This window comes from Panthera uncia, chromosome X (genome assembly GCF_023721935.1).
Source record: "Panthera uncia isolate 11264 chromosome X, Puncia_PCG_1.0, whole genome shotgun sequence".
Classification (NCBI taxonomy): domain Eukaryota; kingdom Metazoa; phylum Chordata; class Mammalia; order Carnivora; family Felidae; genus Panthera; species Panthera uncia.
Genome location: NC_064817.1, coordinates 111,593,688 through 111,610,958, shown reverse-complemented (window position 1 = coordinate 111,610,958; position 17,271 = coordinate 111,593,688). Strand labels below are relative to the sequence as shown.

The 17,271-nt window shown below is 42.9% G+C and overlaps 1 protein-coding gene across 1 annotated transcript in view; it reads right to left on the bottom strand.

Moving 5' to 3' along the window:
* Positions 1-1,090, bottom strand: part of LDOC1 (LDOC1 regulator of NFKB signaling) — a 62,196-nt gene extending 61,106 nt beyond the window's left edge. The window contains exon 1 of the mRNA XM_049644391.1: positions 9-1,090. Coding sequence (XP_049500348.1) covers positions 525-965 — 441 coding nt within the window. The 5' untranslated portion in view covers positions 966-1,090 and the 3' untranslated portion in view covers positions 9-524. The remainder of the gene's footprint in view (positions 1-8) is intronic.
* Positions 1,091-17,271: the final 16,181 nt, after the last annotated feature.

Here is a 17,271-nt window from a genome sequence, read left to right as displayed (position 1 = left end):
GAACTAACCAGGTTCAAAGACTGGCCCCTTCAGGGGTTGGTGAGTTGTCCGAATCAATGTCCGAGGACCAACTCAGGCATCTTCTAGGTCGGTCCTTGTTTTCAAGGCTGTGGTCTGTCGCTGGAATGTGGTGGATGGTGGTGAAGTGGCAGCGTAGGTCTCTGGGCAGATGGAGGCCTTGCAGTCGGCAGGGCTGTGCGTAGTCTCACCAGTTTGTAACAGGGGCCTGCCCTATAGCTGGGGCTCAGGACACAGTCCAAATTAGCAGGGCAGGGTCCTAGGGCTGGCCAGAGAGGGTGGCGGCAGGCTTCAGAACGAGGCCCCAGCGGCAGGTTAACTGGGGTACAATTCCTGGAACAAAGGCAAGCACTACGGGGGGCGGTGAGGAGGAGTATCGGAGGGCAGGGGTAGGGAAGGGGATCGGAGGGCGAAACGGAGCTTGGCGGCTCCGGGCCGGGCGGGGGAGGGGGGGAGAGGATGGCGGCGTGCAGGGCCCTCCCCCCTGGGCCCGAGGGTCTCCCGGCCTAGTAATCATCTTCTTCGTCGTCGTCGTCGTCTTCTTCGTCGTCATCCCAGCCAAAACACTGTTTCATCTCATCGAGGAAGGCCCGGTAATCACCTAGGATGGGGCTATCCATCTCAATGTAGGGCACCACCCACTCCTCGGCTTCCCCGGTGAGCAGGCTGATTAGGAATGCCACCTTCATGGCGTCGTTGCAGAATCGGTTCTCGTTGACGAGCATGTAAGACGCCGTCTGCACGATAAACTCGGGGAGCCGGGAGCTCTCGCCGCTAAACGTTTCGGGGAAGGGCACCGGGCAGCTCGGCGGACGTACCTGGCGCAGCAGGGTGGCCCTCTCGCACACCAGCAGCCGTAGCTGTTCCATGAGCTGGCTGTTCTCGATGCTCAGCGCGCGGTGCCGCATCAGGAGCGCGTGCAGCAGTAGCACCAGCTCGTCCACCATGGCGAACGACTTGGAAGTGCAAGGTTGAGCTCGGCTCGGTTCGGCTAAGGTGTGCACTGAGGCCTCGCAGGAAGTGCGTGTCCGCGGAGGCGCACGGAGGCCAGGGGCGGGGGGCGGTGCGCGCAGGGGTCCGGCGGCTGCGCAAGCTCCGCCCGCAGAGCCACTGGGGCGGCCGGCGCGCCGGCGCGGCCCGGGTCGGGGGGCGTGGTCAGGGAAGCCACCGACTCCGCGTGGGGGCGTGGTCAGGGGGAGGGGGCCGAGCCTCTGGGACTCGGTCTGGGAAGGGGCGGCCGGGGTCGCCGAGCGGCGGGCCCGGTAGGATTCCAAGTCTGCCCGTGTGAAGGCAGGGGACCGCGGTGGAACCCCGGATATGGGCCCGGTTTTAGCCAGGAACGAGTGAGCGCCACAACCCATCTCTCAGAGAGAGCGAACCCGCTCAAGTTGAAAGGATTAATCACCGTGCAACTCAGCCGACTCACCCAATGCAGCGTTCCTTGTCGGGTCTGTGGCCGCTAGATTTCAATTGCGTGTTTTGTTAACACACTTCCTTGCTTAAATTTAAATCTCAGTCGCCCAGAGAACTGTTAGCACTAAGGGCCCGCACTGCAGGAGTCACACATCCTTTCGGAGTTATGAAAGACCCTTAGGGCTCCTCTTTCAAAACAAAACAAACAGGGATTTTTCTTTAGTTGGGAAATAATGTATACCTACATCCTTCTTTTAAAAATAAAATATTCTTTTAAACAGTGAACTGTAAAAAGTTCTGCAAAATCAATTTTCGAGAACCATTTGCAGGCTCTTGCCTATCTTTGACTATTTCATGTCCTAATGTTAGTCTCCCCAGGCCATCATTCATACATTATTCGTTGCTTAACAATGAAGACTTGTGTTTTTAAATACTTTCGGTTTTCTGCTTTGAGTTTGATTATTTAAATAGCCGTTGACAACGAAGTTGGGTCCAGGACCTTAGAGCTGACATTATGTTGGCTGTGCTTTTAAAATATATCCCCAGTTCAGTCACCTCTTGTCACTGTTACCACTAGCACCCTGATCCAGCCTTCCTTTCTTCCAACCAACTGCTTAGCTCTCACTCTTCTGTTCCTACAGCGTACACAGGAGTCCCCCCTTATCCGTGGCTTCGCATTCCGGTGGTTTCAGTCACCTGTGTCAATGGTGGTTCGGTCTGGAAGCGGATGACCTTCCTTCCCACCTAGCCTCAGATCAAGACTAGCCAGATGCTGCATCACCATGCCTGTCATTCACCTCACTTCGTCTCATCACTAGGCATTTTAGCATCTCACATCATGACAACTAGGGTAAGTACAGTACAAGAAGATATTTTAAGAGATATTCTGAAACTTGTATTATAGTAAAGTGATATAAACATTCTGTTTTATTCTATTAGTTGTTAATGTCTTGCTCTGCCTAATTTATAAATTAAACGTTATCACACGTATGTATGTATAGGAAAAAACCTGGTCTGTATAGGATTCAATACCGTCCTCAGTTTCAGGCATCTACTGGGGGGAGGGGGTCTTGGAATCGATCCTCCGTGGATATGGATATGGATATGGATATGGATATGGATATGCCCGTATTTCTCAGTGCCCACGGAGAAAGGCAGAGGACTTCTCCACAGACTAGTCACAGGAATCCTTTGGAACAGAAGTTAGAACTTTTTATTCCCTTGCTCCAAATTCTCCAGCAGTTTTCCCCTCTCACTCAAAATACAAAGCAAACTCTTGCTCATGGTCTACAAAGCCCTGCCTCACCCCCTCACCTATTCCCATCCGCTGCTCTAATCACATTGTCCTTCTTGCTGATCCTCAGTACACATCACGTAGCTCTGGCCTCAGGATCTTTGCATCTTCCATCTTTTCTGCCTTGCAAGGCTCTCTCCCCAGTTAGCTGCCTGACTCCTTCGCCCACTGTTTTCAGAGAAGACTTTTCCTGGCCACGTCATCTATCAGGACACCCTACTCTCTTGTCAGTAATGTCTAACCTCTTACCCTGCTTCAGGTCTCTACGTAGCATTTATCATACTAGCGGCCATGGTTACCATATAGCACTTTGTTCATCTGTCTGCCTCCACTTTACAATGTAAGTCTCTGTGAAGAAAAGACTTTGCTTTGTTAGCAGCTCTATCCCCAATGCCTAGAAAAGTGGCCCGGGGTAGAAGATCCACCAATATTTGGTGGGTGAAAGAATCTCGGGCTGCAGATGTCGAGATAAAAATTAGAAGCGGTAGCTACACCCGGTGTTCAAAATACTCTTTAAATTGTCCAAAATGATCTATCTCCGGTCATGAGTCAGTGAAATGACGACTGATGTAATAAAAATGGCAAAGTGGGTTTCTAAACATCCGATTTTGTATTTTTACAATAGAATTGAATGGGCATCCGTGGAAGTGAGAGGCTGAGAGGAGACAAACAGGGCAAGTCCAAGTAGGAAGAGGGGGGCACACAACACTACTGGGAGGGTGTGCAGGGGGGAGAGCATACAGGAGGCAATATGAGCCTTGGGCTCTCCTGTGGTATGGGCTCCCCCACTAGATGAGAAGCCCCCAGGGGCCATGCAGAGACCCTCTCTCAGTCATCCTTGTGTTCAGCCTCTCACAGTGTTTACTGGGCACCGTATAGGTGTTCAGTGGAGGGAATGAAGGGGCAGGAAATATGAGGGGTAGGTATCTGGCCATTCTGCCCATTCCCAGCTGAGGGTAGAGGGTGGACCCGCTGGGCGGTTGTGTCCAGCTCCACTTTCCATGTCCAGACCCTAATACAAGAAGAGATGCCCGGGATTCTGCTCCCACTAGCAAACATTGTGTGACAGGCACCATATCTGGTGATTGACATGAGCTGCCTCACTGACCCTGGAACAAGGGCCTTGCACAAGGATGGGCACTCTAGGAGCCTGAGACCCGGGAGAGCAATACGTTGGTGGCACAGCACCACAGTCTCGGCTTCTGTAACTCTGGTGCACACGCCCTCTCACTGCACAATTGTTACACACTGGGCCTCGGTGAATGAGGCGGGTCTGGTGGGGACCTAGAGATAATTAGGCCCCTGCTGCCCTAGTCCTCTTCCTTATGACCCTGTGGCAGAGGGAGTCTGGAAGGAAAACAGAAGAAGAAACCATTAGTAGCACCTCTGAGGGGGCTAGTGTTGCTAGGAAACAAGAAATGCCCTGACCAGAACTGATCACAGAGCTGAGCAGTGACTTTGGAAGGTGCTTTCTAGTTTGGAGGGAGGGAGGAGAGACAGGCAGTTCATCAGTGACCCAAGGGGGAAGCAGCTGGGAAGAGGTGAGTAGGATCCATAGCCAAAATCATCGTATAGACTCATAATGTTCATGATAACCAGTTTGCGGGTACCCATGATGCTCTGCCACCAATGCTAAGGCCTGCTAGCCCTTCCTTCTCCATTCATCTTGCTCAGGGCTGCACATCGCCTTCCTTGCTCCCTTTCTTCTCTCAAATGACCCTTGGATGCTCCCTTTCACCCGTGCGAAGATGCTGGGGGCAGGGGCAAAGTACACTGTGTGTCTTTTCTCAGGCTCAGAAACTTTATCAGGACAGCTCTGGCTCGGAATGTTCTGATGGTGGTTCACACCCCCACTATTTAGCAAGAGCATTGGCCCAAGGCCAAGGAAGTGATCTCTGGTGCTCCTCACTTCCACCACCTTCGAAGCTTTAAACCCTACCCTGGTATAAACTTGTAAAATTACAGCCAGACTTGTAAAATTGCCTTGAAACAAACATGAAAGTGTCCCTTGGTTCTTTAGCCTCCAGAAGGGTATGTACAGATCGGACAAACCAGTCTGGCACTTGACTGTGAAGCCAGGTGCACGAAGCAGCTTTGGAGGGGATATTTGTAAGAGGGGCAAATGGATGCCACTAAGATCCAGGCTCCTGCCTATAGACCTGTCCCTTTCCTCCTTCTTAAGCAGGGACACTCTGGGCTACTTTTTACAGCACCCACATCAGGAGGGCTGTGGACACCTCCAGCCTAGGGAGAGGAATGAGCAGGTACAGCTTACCAAAGTGTCCTAAAATATTTTTACATGTTTATTTACGTACTAAATTAATGTATTCTTATGGCTAAGAAAATTAAATAATACTGACGTATTAAAATTAAAAGGAAACGTTCCTCGTACCTCACCTGCTACCTACAAAATCTCACTTGAAAATTCAAAATTCAGTTTGTCTCCTTCCAGATACATCCATGGGGTTTGCAGGATCCAAATACACATAGTTCTGCTAATAAACATATGTCAGTCCATACATGTCCGTAGACACAGATAGCATACACAGAGCTGTCTTCTTAATGACTGCATAATACTCCACCCGAATTTCTCAGGTACACTCCTGCTTCGGAGCTAAAGACACCCAGCTCTGTTCATTTTCTCAGACGATGCAGGAGAAGGATTGCACCAAATACACTCACAGTCCCAAAGATAAGGAAGTGGGAGATCAGATTTCTTTTTTTTTTATTTAAAATACCTTTTTTAACATTCATTTATTTTTGGAGAGAGAGACAGAGCACGAGCAGGGGAGGCATAGAGAGAGAGGGAGACACAGAATCGGAAGCAGGCTCCAGGCTCTGAGCTGTCAGCCCAGAGCTCGACGCGGGGCTCGAACCCAGGAACTGTGAGATCATGGCCTGAGCCGATGTCGGACGCTTAACTGACTGAGCCCCCCAGGTGCCCTGGAAGATCAGTTTTCTATAACTGAATGATGATTTCTATAAATTAATGTCTTATTACTAAGTAATTTTCATTATCCATGTATATGTTTCTATTTTGCTATAACCTAGAGTTTATTTCCTTCGGTATATTGCACTAGATTTTTGTTCTCATTTTTTTTTCCGTTCCTAATTCTTTTAATGTAATGAGTCACCTGGAACAGACAAGAACTTACACTTTTGGTTTGTTTCTAGCATTTTGATACATTTGTTGTTATAGATATTGGCATGTGTCCTGTCAATTTGTGTTCACTTGTTTTATTTTAAATGTAGAATAGGCCTCTCTTTCAAATTGGTTGGTTACTTAATTAAGAGAGATGTTTCATGAGGCAGAATACGTGAAGTGAATCGAAGATAATCACAGATTCTTTGCCACTTAGCGTAATCAGCAGGTAGAAACAATTTTTTTTTTTTTTTGCCCCTTTAATCTGGGCTGACTTTGTGACTTGATTTGACAAAAAAAAAAAAAAAAAAAAAAAAAAAAAAAAAAAAAAAAAAAAAAAATGGGATGGAAGTAACTTATAACTTAGGAGGCAAGGTCTTAAAGACCTGAAGATTCTGCCTTTGCCACTCAGAATGCTCCCTACTAGGAGCCAGCGGCCAGGTAAGAAGTCTAACCACCCTGGGACGCCTGGGTGGCTCAGTTGATTGAGCGGCTCACTTTGGCTCAGGTCATGATCTCACAGTCCGTGAGTTCGAGCCCTGAATCAGGCTTGCTGCTGTCAGCACAGAGCCTGCTTCAGATCCTTTGTCTGCCTGTCTCTCTGCCCCTCCCTTGCTCATGCTCTCTCTCAAAAATAAATAAAAACACTTAAAATTTAAAAAGGAAGTCTAACTACCCTGAGAACACTGTGCTGTGAGGAAGCTCAAGCTAGCCCCATGGAGCAAGGCTGCAGACACACATGAGAATAAAGCACCCCCCGCCCCCTGGATGTTTCAACCTGAATGCAGCTGAGTGAATGACTCCAGCGGGCCGCTTAGAGCCAAAACACTATCCTGAATTCCAAAACTACATGAATTCCCAATCTACAGAACCATGAACAAATAAAAGGGCAGTGGCTTTCAACCACAAAGGTTTGGGGTAGTTTGTTGGCATGACAGTAGAGACTGAACCTGGAGAAACGGGAGATGCTACACATAAAAGCATGTACCCCGTGCAAAAGCACTGACACGATACAGTGAATCTACAGTCCTGTTCTCTTTTTGTTACATTCTGTATACGTCCACTTCGTTATCAATCAATTGCAGGGCCAGACTCGCAGCCAGAGTTGTTTACACCTTCCCTGAGATCCAGAGCCTTTACCCTGAAACCGTCTCCTTTTCTCAGTCTCACACACCAAGCAGTATTTCCACTGTCTTGAATCGACCCAGAGCCAGGCCCTCCACAACTAGAGACAGTCCCTCTGCCCCAAAGCCTTCTGGGATCATTTAAACTCGTGAATCCTAAACTCTTTACCCTGCATTGCCTAGCCTTTCTGGTGGGAACTCCAATAAGAGCTCTGTCCTGTATCTTCCCCTTACTCCCTTCTGCCTACTGTCTAAAACCCGGTGCATCCCCGTGTGGCCTCGCATAGCGTGGTATGCCCTTTATTCTTGGCAAATATAAGGAATACAAATTTTATTCCGATGGCCTTGACCTGTCCATATAGTTAGGCATCTCCATAGTTTAAATTGCTGTGTGTACGATTGAGAGAAGTCCAAACTATTCCGCTCTAGTGGGGAGCTCTAAGGAGACCGCACATCTGTGTCATTGTGTGAGTGGCTGTACCCAAGTGGACATATGCCTGTTGCTGCCCTCTGCCACCAGCGATGCTACTTGTCATGAGAACTGGCAGGGTCACAGTATGACAAAAATAAAATCGAAACTGGCTATGTTTTCTCTAAGGCATATGCATGCTACGTAAATGCCTTGAAGCACATTTTGGGGCAGCCTCAGGGAAAGAAAAGAATTTGTGAAATTTGGGTTCAAATCGTCAAACTCCTGTTTACTGTGTGGCTTGAGCGAGTCACTGAATTCTTCTGAGCTCAGTCTCCTTTTTAACAAATGTGTATAATAATAGGATCTAAATCACAAGACTGCAGTGAAGATCAAATGCTAAAATATAAAAGTATTTGGCAAACTACAAAGTGCCATACATAGAGTGCATGTTATTTTTCCCTGGAGAATTGTGATTTATTAGTCTTACAGTGACTATATTACCTGTATTTTAAATCTAATATGTAGTTTGTTCACCTCTCTTACTTACTTCTAGGATCTATAAATTTCGCTATAAAATTTAAATTAAAAAATGTTTACTCTTGAAAAAAAAGTAGTTGGAAGAATAAAATACGATTTCATGGTAGTCGTGCTTTCTGCCAGTTCAAAACATGCTCTCATAATGAGAAGACATGCTTTTTTAGGGAAAAGAAGTGTCTAGCCTAGCATTCTGAAGGCCATTGTATAGCATTTTCTATTTTCTCTCTCAGTCTTGGGAGACTTCATGCTCCATCTGGGTTGTGGATATATAATGCTCTGTCAGAGTGAAGAGGCGACTGTACTTCCAGAAACCTTCCTTCATCACCTTGCTACCATATCGGTCCTCCTGGGAGAGGCCAGCAGCCCCAGGGCATCTGAGAGAAGGAAACAGGGTCTTCCTTAGCCCTAGGAGCATCTCTGGTCGGCCCTCAGCTGAGTTCCAGCATCCTCTCCTCTCAGCTTCCCTAGGCTTTCCTGCTAGCTGCCCTCAACTCCCTGGGCTCCTGTACACCCAGTGTCTAGCTCTCTTGATTTGGAAACTGGATTCTTTCCGTAAAAACCCTCCCTAGTTAAGAGGAAGTGTGTGCTGTATAAGAGTGATCCCAGGGGCGCCTGGGTGGCTCAGTCAGTCAAGCATCTGACTCTTGATCTCTGCTCAGGTCATGATCTCAAGGTTCATGAGTTCGAGCCCTGTGTCAGCCTCTGTGCTGGCAGTGCGAGGCCTGCTTGGGATGCTTTCTCTCCCTGCCTCTCTGCCCCTTCCCCACTCTCTCTCACAGACACTCTCTGTCTTTCAAAAATAAATAAACTTTTTTTTTAAAAAAAGAGTAATCCCAGTACCTTTCTCAATGGTCATACTGTTTCCTGCAAGTGCCCCGGTGTTGGTGCAAAATGCAGATGGCCCGCTAATGAAAACCAATTATAAATGAGGAGCTGAAGTTCTAGTTCTAAAGGAGTAACTTGCATAAGGCAAACCTAAGATCCTATCTTTAAAGGCAGCATGGAATTATAAAAATAAAGTAGATTGGGGAGGGAATACCTGGTCCAGGTCCTACATCTGACACGTTCTATCACAGATAAGCCATTGAGCGTCTCTGAAACCCAATTTCCTTATTTGTAAAAAGTGAATAAAAATGTCCCCTCACAAAGTTGGTGTGAGTCTCAAATGAGAAAATAAATATGAAAGTAAGTTTTAAAGTGTAAAATGCTTTTCATACACTAATTCTTCATTTCCTTTCTTTTAAAACTTGCTTTGAAATCATTTCAAATGTATAAAAGACTTGTAAGATTTTTATTAATTCCTACATATGCTTCCCCTAGGTGAACCAATTGTTAACATTTTACCGTAGTTGGCATATCTTTCTCTCATAGTCAGTATGTTTGTGTGTATGTGTGTGCAATCTTTTTTCCCAAACTATTTGAAACTTGCAAGCAGGAAAACTCATTTCCACTTATTATTACAGCATGCATTTACTGTAAGCAAGTACACTGTCCTACAAAACCACAGTCTAACTATCGGAATCAAGGAGATTAATATTGATATAATGCTACTTTTAAATTTTTTTTTCAATTTTAATGTTTATTTATTTTGAGAGAGAGAGAGAGAGAGAGAGAACAGGGGAGGGGCAGAGAAAGGGAGAAAGAATTCCAAGTAGGTTCTGCACTGTCAGCACAGAGCCCAATGCAGGGATCGATCCCACAAAGCGTGAGAGATTATGACCTGAGCTGAGATCAACAGCCAGACGCTTAACCTACTCAGCCACCCAGAAGCCCCAACATGATGCTACTTTTGAGTCCACCGACCCCATGAAGATTTTTCCCAGTTGTCACCAAAGGGTCATTTTTAGGTGTACCATCCACTCCTGGATCATGTATTACATTTAGCTATCATGCCTCTTCAATCTTCTTCAGTCTGGAAGAGTTCTTCTGTCCTTCTTTGACATGACCTTGATAGTTTTGAACAGTACAGGCTTTTTAGTAACTTTGCAAAGTGTCCCTCGATTGCCGATATCTCTCCATTATTAGATTTATATTACGCATTTTTGGCAGGAATACCCCAGGCATGTCACTGGGTGTTTTTCAGTGCACCGTATCAGAAAGCACATGATGTTCTTGTGTTCCATCACCAGTGGTAGTATTTTATCAGTGGGTTAAGGGAACTTCTGCCAGGTTTCCCCACTCCAAAGTTAAGGTAATTATTTTGTGCTCATTAAGAAATATTTAATATTAGTTTACGTTCTACTCTAAAAGAGAGTTTTCTGTCTTCTTTTATTCATGTTTATTTTGATCAGCATTGACCCTTGAATTCTTATTTTATACAATAGATTATAATCCGTTACTATCTTTATTCATGCTGATATTAAAATTTCCCAGATTTGAAGTGGGAATCCTTTTAGGCTGGCTCCTATGTCCTCTGAATATGTTTACCGTATTCTTTAAGCACTTTCTTTCTGGGACAGTAAGATATTCTTGGCTCATCTTGTCCTTTTCCTGCCCCAGCTCTGGAATCAGCCATTTCTCTAAAGAACCCTCATTACCTTTAGTGGAGAATGGTTTTCAGAAATAAAGATATCACGGTTAGGAATGCAAATTGATATTATAGATTATAGATTTTTTACTTCTAGAACAACTATATAGGCATGTGGAAAGAAAGGTGAGCTTCAAATCTTACCTCATTTCATGTATAACCATTAACTTGAGATAGACCAAATAAAAGTAGAAGCTAAAACTATAAATGAAGCTTCTATCAATAAAAAAAACTTAGAAATTTGTTTCATAAAAATGAAAAATATATTGCTCATCAAAAGATGCTGTTAAGAAAATGAGTAAGGTGTTAGAACTTAAGAGACTATCAACTTACAATGGACTGCTGTGTACATCAGGTGTTGTATATGAACATCACGGTAACCACAAACCAAAAGCCTATAATAGATACACAAACAATAAAGAGAAATGAATCCAAACATAACACCAAGGGAAATCATCAAATCAAAAGGAAAGAGAGTGAGAAAAGATGAAAGAGACAGAGAAGAACTACAAAAATAATCAGAAAACAATGAAAAAATAGCATCTTTTCTGACCACAACAGTTTGAAACTTGAAATCAATTACAAGGAAAAAGAAACTGGAAAAAACACACATGTGAAGACTGAACAATATACTACTAAACAACCAGTGGGTCAATGAAGCCATTAAAGAGGAAATTATAAAATACCTTGAGACAGATTAAAATGGAAACATAATATTCCAAAACCTTTGGGACACAGCAAAAGCAGTTCTGAGAGGGAATTTTATAGTGATACAGGCCTACCTCAAGAAACAAGAAGAATCTCAAAGAATCTAACCTTATACCTACAGGAACTAGAGAAAAGCAAACAAAACCTAAAGTTAGCAGAGGAAAAGAAACAATAAAGATCAGAGCAGAAATAAATGAAATAGAGACTTTAAAAATGGGAAAAAAATAATGAAACTAAGAGCTGATTCCTTGAAAAGATAAACAAAATTGATAGACGGCTAGGCAGACTCACCAGTAAAAGAGAGGGACCAAGTAAATAAAATCAGAAATGAAAGGAGAAATTACAAATGACACCACAGAAATACAAAAGATGGGAAGAAACTATTATGAAAAATTATATGCCAACAAATTGGGCAAGCTAGAAGAAATGGATAAATTCCTAGAAACATGTAAACTACCAAAACTGAAACTGGAAGAAATAGAAAACTTGAACAATAACCAGCAAAAAAATTGAATCAGTAATCCTAAAACTCCCAGCATAAAAAGCCCAGGACCAGACAGCTTCACAGGTGAATTCTACCAAACTTTTAAAGAAGAGTTAATACCTGTCCTTTTCAAACTATTCCAAAAATTGAAAAGGAAGGAATGCTTCCAAATTAATTCTATGAGGCTAGCATTATCTTGACACCCAAACCAGACAAAGACACTACAAAACTTACAGGCCAATATCCGTCATGAATATGGATGCAGAAACACTCAACAGAATATTAGAAAACTGAATTCAACAATATATTAAAATGATCATGCATCACAATCAAATGGGATTTATTCCAGGGATGTAAGGATGGTTCAATATCCACAATCAATGAATGTGATACCCCACATTAACAAAATGAGGGATAAAAATAATATCACCTCAATAGATGCAGAAAAAGCATTTGACAATATTCAAGATCCATTCATGATAAAAATTCTCCACAAAGTGGGTATAGAGGGTACATACTTCAACATAACAAAGGCTGTATATGACAAAACCCAGCTAACTTCATACTCAATGGTGAAAAGCTGAAAGCTTTTTTCTAAGATCAAGAACCAGACAAGGATGCCCACTTTCCACTTTTATTCAACATAGTACTGGAAGTCCTAATGATAGCAATCAAACAAGAATATAAATAAATGACATCCAAATTGGTGAGGAAGAACTAAAACTGTCACTGTTTACAGATGATATACTATATATAGAAAACTGGGAGCATCTGCGTGGTTCAGTCAGTTACTCACCTGACTCTTGATTTCAGCTCAGGTCATGATTCCACGGTTCATGAGTTTGAGCCCAACATCAGGCTCTCTGCTGTCAGTGGGGAGCCTGCTTTGGATCCTCTGCCCCCCTTTTGCTGGCCCTCCCCCACTTGTGTGTGCACACTCTGCTCTCTCTCTCAAAAATAAATATTTAAATTTTTTTTAAAAGGCAGAGGGTGCCTCAGTAGCACAGTGGGTTAAGCGTCTGACCATTGATTTCACCTCAGGTCATGATCCCATGGTTCATGGGTTTGAGCCCCATGTCAGGCTCTGTGCTGACAGTGAAGACTCTGCTTGGGTTTGTCTCTTTCCCTGACTCTGTGCCCCTCATGCCTCTCAAAAGAAAGAAAGAAAGAAAGAAAGAAAGAAAGAAAGAAAGAAAGAAAGAAAGAAAGAAAGAAAAAAGAAGGAAAGAGAAAGAAAGAAAGAAAGAAAGAAAGAAAGAAAGAAAGACAACTGAAGACACCACAAAATAACTATTAGAACTAATAAATGAATTCAGTAAAGTTGCAGGATACAAAATTAATAATCAGGTATACGTTGCATTTTTTTAATTTGGAACATAGAGGAATTTTATTTTATTTATTTTTTAATATGAAATTTATTGTCAAATTGGTTTCCATACAACACCCAGTGCTCAGCCCAACAGGTGCCCTCCTCAATACCCCTCACCCACCCTCTCCTCCCTCCCACCCCCCATCAACCCTCAGTTTGTTCTCAGTTTTGAAGAGTCTCTTAGGTTTTGGCTCCCTCCCTCTCTAACCTTTTTTTTTCTTCCCCTCCGCCATGGTTTTCTGTTAAGTTTCTCAGGATCCACATAGGAATGAAAGCATATGGTATCTGTCTTTCTCTGTATGACTTATTTCACTTAGCATAACACTCTCCAGTTCCATCCACGTTGCTACAAAAGCCATATTTCATTCTTTCTCATTGCCACGTAGTATTCCATTGTGTATATAAACCACAATTTCTTTATCCGTTCATCAGTTGATGGACATTTAGGCTCTTTCCATAATTTGGCTGTTGTTGAAAGTGCTGCTGTAAACATTGAGGTACAAGTGCCCCTCTGCATCAGTACTCCTGGATCCCTTGGGTAAATTCCTAGCAGTGCTATTGCTGGGTCATAGGGTAGGTCTATTTTTAATTTATTGAGGAACTTCCACACTGTTTTCCGGAATGGCTGCACCAGTCTGCATTCCCACCAACAGTGCAAGAGGGTTCCCGTTTCTCCACATCTTCGCCAGCATCTATACTCTCCTGATTTGTTCATTTTAGCCATTCTGACTGGCGTGAGGTGGTATCTGAGTGTGGTTTTGATTTGTGTTTCCCTGATGAGGAGCGACGTTGAGCATCTTTTCATGTGCCTGTTGGCCATCTGGATGTCTTCTTTAGAGAAGTGTCTATTCAAGTTTTCTGCCCATTTCTTCACTGCATCATTTGTTTTTTGGGTGTGGAGTTTGGTGAGCTCTTTATAGATTTTGGATACTAGCCCTTTGTCTGATACGTCATTTGCAAATATCTTTTCCCATTCTGTTGGTTGCCTTTTAGTTTTGTTGATTGTTTCCTTTGCAGTGCAGAAGCTTTTGATCTTGATGAGGTCCCAATAGTTCATTTTTGCTTTTAATTCCCTTGCCTTTGGAGATGTGTCAAGTAAGAAATTGCTGCAGCTGAGGTCAGAGAGGTTTTTTCCTGCTTTCTCCTCTAGGGTTTTGATGGTTTCCTGTCTCATATTCAGGTCCTTCGTCCACTTTGAGTTTATTTTTGTGAATGGCATAGGAAAGTGGTCTAGTTTCATTCTTCTGCATGTTGCTGTCCAGTTCTCCCAGCACCATTTGTTAAAGAGACTCTCTTTTTTCCATTGGATGTTCTTTCCTGCTTTGTCAAAGATTAGTTGGCCATATTTTGTGGGTCTAATTCTGGGGTTTCTATTCTATTCCATTGGTCTATGTGTCTGTTTTTGTGCCAGTACCATGCTGTCTTGGTGATTACAGCTTTGTAGTAGAGGCTAAAGTCTGGGATTGTGATGCCTCCTGCTTTGGTCTTCTTCAAAATTATTTTGGCTATTCGGGGCCTTTTGTGGTTCCATACAAATTTTAGGATTGCTTGTTTTAGCTTCGAGAAGAATGCTGGTGCAATTTTGATTGGGATTGCATTGAATGTGTAGATAGCTTTGGGTAGCATTGACATTTTAATAATATTTATTCTTCCAATCCATAAGCATGGAATGTTTTTCCATTTCTTTATATTTTCTTCAATTTCCTTCATAAGCTTTCTATAGTTTTCAGCATATAGATATTTTACATCTTTGGTTAGGTTTATTCCTAGGTATTTTATGCTTCTTGGTGCAATTGTGAATGGGATCAGTTTCTTTATTTGTCTTTCTGTTGCTTCATTATTAATGTGTAAGAATGCAACTGATTTCTGTACATTGATTTTGTATCCTGCGATTTTGCTGAATTCATGTATCAGTTCTAGCAGACTTTTGGTGGAGTCTGTTGGGTTTTCCACATATAATATCCATGTCATCTGCAAAAAAGTAAAAGCTTGACTTCATCTTTGCCAATTTTGATACCTCTGATTTCCTTTTGTTGTCTGATTGCTGATGCCAGAACTTCCAACACTATGTTAAACAACAGCGGTGAGAGTGAACATCCCTGTCGTGTTCCTGATCTCAGGGGGAAGCTCTCAGTTTTTCCCCATTGAGGATGATATTAGCTGTGGGCTTTTCATAAATGGCTTTTATGATGTTTAAGTATGTTCCTTACATCCCAATTTTCTCGAGGGTTTTTATTAAGAAAGGATGCTGAATTTTGTCAAATGCTTTTTCTGCATCGATTGACAGGATCATATGGTTCTTTTCTTTTATTAATGTGATGTATCACACTGATTGATTTGCAAATGTTGAGCCAGCCCTGCATCCCAGGAATGAATCCCACTTGATCATGGTGAATAGTTCTTTTTATATGCTGTTGAATTCGCTTTGCTAGTATCTTATTGAGAATTTTTGCATCCATATTCATCAGGGATATTGGCCTGTAGGTCTCTTTTTTTGCTGGGTCTCTGTTTTAGGAATCAAAGTAATGCTGGCTTCATAGAATGAGTCTGGAATTTTCCTTCCCTTTCAATTTTTTGGAAAAGCTTGAGAAGGATAGGTATTATCTCTGCTTTAAATGTCTGGTAGAATTCCCCTGGGAATCCATTTGGTCCTGGACTCTCATTTGTTGAGAGATTTTTGATAACTGATTCAAATTCTTCACTGGTTATGGGTCTGTTCAATTTTTCTATTTCTTCCTGTTTGAGTTTTGGAAGTGTGTGGGTGCTTAGGAATTTGTCCATTTCTTCCAGGTTGTCCAGTTTGTTGGCATGTAATTTTTCATAGTATTCCCTGATAATTGCTTATATTTCTGAGGGATTGGTTGTAATAATTCCATTTTCATTCATGATTTTATCTACTTGGGTCTTCTCCCTTTTCTTTTTGAGGAGCCTGGCTAGAGGTTTATCAATTTTGTTCATTCTTTCAAAAAACCAACTCTTGGTTTCATTGGTCTGCTCTACAGTTTTTTTAAATTCTATATTGTTTATTTCTGTTCTGATCATTATTATTTCTCTTCTTCTGCTGGGTTTGGGGTGTCTTGCTGTTCTGCTTCTATTTCCTTTAGGTGTGCCGTTAGATTTTGTATTTGGGATTTTTCTTGTTTCTTGAGATAGGCCTGGATTGCAATGTATTTTCCTCTCAGGACTGCCTGTGCTGCATCCCAAAGCATTTGGATTGTTGTATTTTCATCTTCATTTGTTTCCATATATTTTTTAATTTCTTCTCTAATTGCCTGGTTGACCCATTCATTCTTTAATAGGATGTTCTTTAACCTCCATGATTTTGGAGGTTTTCCAGACTTTTTCCTGGGGTTGATTTTTCAACGTTTTTTTAAATTTATTTTTGGGACAGAGAGAGACAGAGCATGAACGGGGGAGGGGCAGAGAGAGAGGGAGACACAGAATCGGAAACAGGCTCCAGGCTCCGAGCCATCAGCCCAGAGCCCGATGCGGGGCTCGAACTCACGGACCGCGAGATCGTGACCTGGCTGAAGTTGGACGCTTAACCGACTGCACCACCCAGGCGCCCCTCCTGGGGTTGATTTTAAGTTTCATAGCATTGTGGTCTGAAAGTGTGCATGGTATGAGCTCAGTTCTTTTATACTTAAGAAGGGCTGTTTTGTGACCCAGTATGTGATCTATCTTGGAGAATGTTCCATGTGTACTCGAGAAGAAAGTATATTCTGTTGCTTTGGGATGCAGAGTTCTAAATATATCTGTCAAGTCCATCTTATCCAATGTATCATTCAGGGCCCTTGTTTCTTTAATGATCCTGTGTCTAGATGATCTATCCATGTTGTAAGTGGGGTATTAAAGTCCCCTGCAATTACCACATTCTTATCAATGAGGTTGCTTATGTTTGTGATTAATTGTTTTATATATTTGGGGGCTCCCGTATTCGGAGCATAGACATTTATAATTGTTAGCTCTTCCTGATGGGTAGACCCTGTAATTATTATATAATGCCCTTCTTCATCTCTTGTTACAACCTTTAATTTAAAGTCTAGTTTGTCTGATACAAGCATGGCTACTCCAGCTTTCTTTTGAGTTCCAGTAGCGTGATAGATAGTTCTCCATCCCCTCACTTTCAATCTGAAGGTTTCCTCAGGTCTAAAATGAGTCTCTTGTAGACAGCAAATAGATGGGTCTTGTGTTTTTATCCATTCTGATACCCTATGTCTTTTGGTTGGAGCATTTAGTCCAT